This window comes from Caloenas nicobarica, chromosome 13 (assembly GCF_036013445.1).
Source record: "Caloenas nicobarica isolate bCalNic1 chromosome 13, bCalNic1.hap1, whole genome shotgun sequence".
Classification (NCBI taxonomy): Eukaryota; Metazoa; Chordata; class Aves; order Columbiformes; family Columbidae; genus Caloenas; species Caloenas nicobarica.
This window is the reverse complement of record NC_088257.1, coordinates 7,836,324-7,840,409: the sequence shown is the minus strand read 5'-3', so window position 1 is coordinate 7,840,409 and position 4,086 is coordinate 7,836,324. Positions and strand designations below refer to the sequence as shown.

General features: G+C 51.1%; 1 protein-coding gene across 1 annotated transcript; it reads right to left on the bottom strand.

Annotated features, from left to right (window-relative positions):
- Positions 1–479: 479 nt before the first annotated feature.
- LOC135994000 (leukotriene C4 synthase-like) lies at positions 480–3,692 on the bottom strand. Its single transcript, XM_065644250.1, has 5 exons — positions 3,635–3,692; positions 2,726–2,825; positions 1,591–1,661; positions 1,274–1,355; positions 480–885 (listed from the first exon to the last, which is right to left on the bottom strand). Exons 1-5 carry the CDS (start codon positions 3,690–3,692, stop codon positions 759–761), a joined length of 438 nt encoding a protein of 145 aa, XP_065500322.1. The 3' UTR covers positions 480–758.
- Positions 3,693–4,086: the final 394 nt, after the last annotated feature.

The following is a 4,086-nucleotide window of genomic DNA, read 5'->3' as shown; positions in this document are numbered from 1 at the left end:
AGGGAAACCAAGGCAGCTGCCTCGCACTCAACCGCTTGTGTTTTTGTTCTCTGCTAATTGCAAACTCACGAGGAGACACCCATAACAGCAAGCTCAGTGTCTTTTTATTTGTGCATGTTGCCGCTCAGCAGTATTCAAAGTTACACATGCGGTAGTGGTTATGAGTTTGCGCAGTCTGATTTACAATATCACCCACAGACAACAGCTAATAAGCATTATGAGGGCACTAGCAGACTTTCGTACTGTTGGTGGCTGCTCCTGTTTATCCCTTGCCTTCTTTGTTATGCCTCAGCCCACATCTGGCTTCAAACAAATAAACAAATGCCTTTCTTGGGTGTGGGCCTTGAAAAACTGGCGTGAACCCGCGTTTGGTGCCTGGGCTGAAGGCAGAGTCGCTAGAGGAAGGAGAACAGATGGCATTTCCCTGGGGTGGCTCCCAAGGAACCTCAGGCTGAGATGAGTTTCCCTTTATGTGTCCCATTTTCCTAAAATTCTCCTTGTTTTGGAGTGTTGCGTCTTCATCAGGCGAGACGGAGCTGCCAGATATGGAGCACTTGGCACAACGGGTGCTGTGGGGGTCAGATACCTCCTGAGGAGCTCAGCAGCCTGTGCCGGTGCTGTGGGGAGGGAGGTGTTAACAACCCAGGTGAGGGTGGATTTGTCGCTTGCGCTGTATCAGGTACAGCCCAGTCTGTTCCCACGGGCAGGAGGGAGCAGGACTCGAAGGCGAGGACACGGATGAGGGACAGAGGAGCAGGTCATGCTGGGAGAAGCTGGAGGATGTTCAGCCCCACATAGTGAGAGAGGAAGAAATGCAAGATGCCCAGGGCTGACACTGCAACGAGAATCCAGAGAACTCCAGTGCTAAAGTATATGGGGGCGAGCCTGGTGGGAGAGAAGGAGCCTGTTGAGACCCAGCATCGTTGCTCTTGCCTGGGTACACTCCCTTCCTCCCCGGAGAAGGGGGGTGGAAAGGCAGCCCCTGGCTGTCCCCTGTCCCCTGCATGGGGTCCCGTGCCCTGCTCCTACCTCGAGGGAGCACACACCCCCCCCAAGTGCTCGGGGCAGCTCCAGCCTTGCCCCGTGTCTGTGTCTCTGGCCCCAGCCTGGTACCCGTCCCCATGTTATGCCCCAGGGAGAGCTTGGCAAGGCCGAGTCACGCAGGGGCACCGCAGCAGCCAGAGGGATTCCTGAGCTTCCCCAAAGCAAATTAGGTTCTCAAATGCAAACCCCCAGGGGTCACCATGAACTCCGGGCTGGCAGAGACATTTACCTTTCTGAGGACGATGCCCTGTATCCCATGAAGTAGCAGTAGCGGGCGTAGAGGTAGAGTAGACCCAAGGCTGCAGCCAGGCCTGCAGTTGAGAGAGATCAGAGTGACCATCTCCAAAGGCTCTAAAAGAGCTATTCCGAGCCAAGCAGGTAGCCCAGAGTGAAGGAATAGAGGCTCTGTGTCCTCTTGCTCTACGCTCCCATCAGAGACAGAATTACTGCCTAATTTATTGCTCAGAAGATGAGCACGACCTGAGGACTGAGCCAACACTCAGGGGAACAGATCCAGTGACAAACCAGGCAACGGGATGTTCTCACCTTGATGGAAGAAGAGTCCAGCTTGCCACAGAAGTGCCAGGAAAATGGGAAAATATTCGGAGCAGTTCACTCTGGCAGGAAAGAGGAAGGCCATAAACAAGGGAAAAGAAGATCTTCCTGTCTTGCTTCCCCTAGCAGCTTCCAGAGACTGGAGGCTGTTGCTTTTTAGACCTGATGTCACCATAAAAACCACCAGGCTTGCACCTTTCCCCACAGTTCCCATCCCACCTTTATTCACATGAATTAAACAGCGGAAGGAACTGGGTCTCCAGGGCACAAGAAATTAAGTCAAAGATGCCCAGGTCAGACCATGCAAAGAAAGGCTCCATGAGCCACCCCCACTGCCCCTTCCCGAGTGCCGCAGCTCAAACCTGCTGTAAAAGCCCCAAAGCCACAGGAATGTCTGGCCCAGCAGGCTGCAGACACGTCGAGGATTAAATGCATCTTAAGCAGGTGAGGCCAGAGCAGCTTGGGCTTCGTGCAGGAGTGGGAGGGAGCACTCAGCTGTTTGGGTTGTTTGTATGCTGTGCCCTGTCCCCTAAAAGACAACGTAGGACCAAGAGATGCTGGATGAGGCTGAGTCTAGGCTGGCAAAGGAGCAGAGAAGGGGATGGCTGAGGGGATCCTGCTCCTGCTGCCCTGTTGTTTTGTTTGCAGTGATCAGCTACAGCAAAAGTGGAAGCTTCCGCCCTCTCTGCTTCCCTCCCCACTGCAGCCCTAGCACAGAAGTCATGGCAGAGATGCTGGACTGTGGCCATCCCTGTCCCAGCCCCAGCTGAGATCAAACTGGGACCTTGTCCTTCCCAGTGAGCAGGGTTCAGAGCAGGGCTGAAGCTGTTTGAGGCCTTGGCACCACTTGGCTAAAACCAGCCTAAGTCTCAGGCACCAACAACTATGTCTTCAGCAGCCCTTCACTCTGCAGCAGAGATTCCTGTGTGATTTCTGTCAGCAATGGCTAATGTGTTTAGGACTCATGAGCCAACCTAGTCCTGCTGCTGACCCTTAAGCCCATTAATTTAACCCCGAGGGAGGTAAGTGCTGAAATATCTGTTCTGAGAAATGAATGGCAAAGCAGAGGAGGAGCAGTGCCTTAGACGTGAGATCTGACAAGCATCATATAAGAGGAGTTTCTTACTGTGCTCGAAAGATCCTCTTAAATTCAGGTGGGCCTGAGGTATTTGGAGGAGAGATGCCAAACATTCTCCTGGCATAGATGACCTGGAGGAAGAAGTAGGCTGCACAAAAGAGAGAGAAGTAGCAGCGGTCAGTCCTCTGCTGGGCAAGGTGGCAGGGGCAGAAGATCTGCTGTCTCTTCCTAACCTTGCACCTCCACTTAGCAGAGAAAGCTGCATGAAAATCCCAGATACTTTTTAGATAAGGAATAAGAAAGACCCAGTGCCACAGTGAAGCGGGGAGCGTGCAGTCATGTACTACCAGTGGATGTCTGCTTTCTCTCTTGTGTAATTAACCAATCATCTATTATCTACAGAAATTGTTGCGCAGTTCAGATGCAATTTGTTACCGCCAATTTGAAGGTTTTTTCAGTCTTTAATTCTTTCACCTTCTAAATCCTGAGAGTTGAGCAGGGAGGGAATTGATGCCACAGATAAGCCACCCAGACACTGAATTAAATTGTCATGCAATGTGGAACCACGGCTGGGAGATGTTCTGTGTGACCCACCACAGCCCGTTCTTCCACCTTTCCACACTCTTTGTATGCTCTTTTCATACTATTGTCTACATGAACCTCAGGAACTGTTGTAAACCCATTTCTCAAAGAAAGAAATTCTACATGTTTGCAGAGGAGAAGATCTACCAAGTAATTTCTGAACTGGGGAGGTAGGTCAGGTCAGAGGAAGAGCTTCCCAAGCACTTGTTTTGTTGAATACTTTTCAAAACCCAGACAAGATATCAATCCACTGTCTGAAAAGTGGGGAATTGCCAGTGCAACAGCAGAAATGAAGTTTGAAAGTCAAAGGAAATCAGAGAAGGTACAGTAGACTGACCCAGCAAGTTTTGGGCACATGCAGCTGATGGTCCCTACCTTGCTCCAGGACTCCCAGGACTGTCACAGCAGCCAGCAGATGAATCTGATCCAGCATATTGACTTTTCCGGACCCTAGAAAATCTGATTTCTTGATCAGAAGCTCCTCTGGCCAAGTTTAGTCCTTGCTGATGTGGCAGTCGGTGGTGGTATCTGGCAGCACAGGTTTGCTCTAATTGAACAGGGAAGATTTGTATGTGGTGCTTAAAACAAGGAGGAGTCTGGTTTGCCCATTACCGTATGCATCGTGGAAATGTAAGTTGGTGGAGACAGATCTAATGGAGTATTTCCGTTCCCACCCTCCCTTTTCCAGGAATGAGCTATGAGGAAGTGGGAAAGGCAGCAGAGAGTGAACATGGGAGAGATAAGAGAGCGGAACAGGGCTGAACAGGGGGGACAAATCTCAACACGCTCCTCCTGAGGCATCTGGTTTAAAACCACTCCTAACGAAA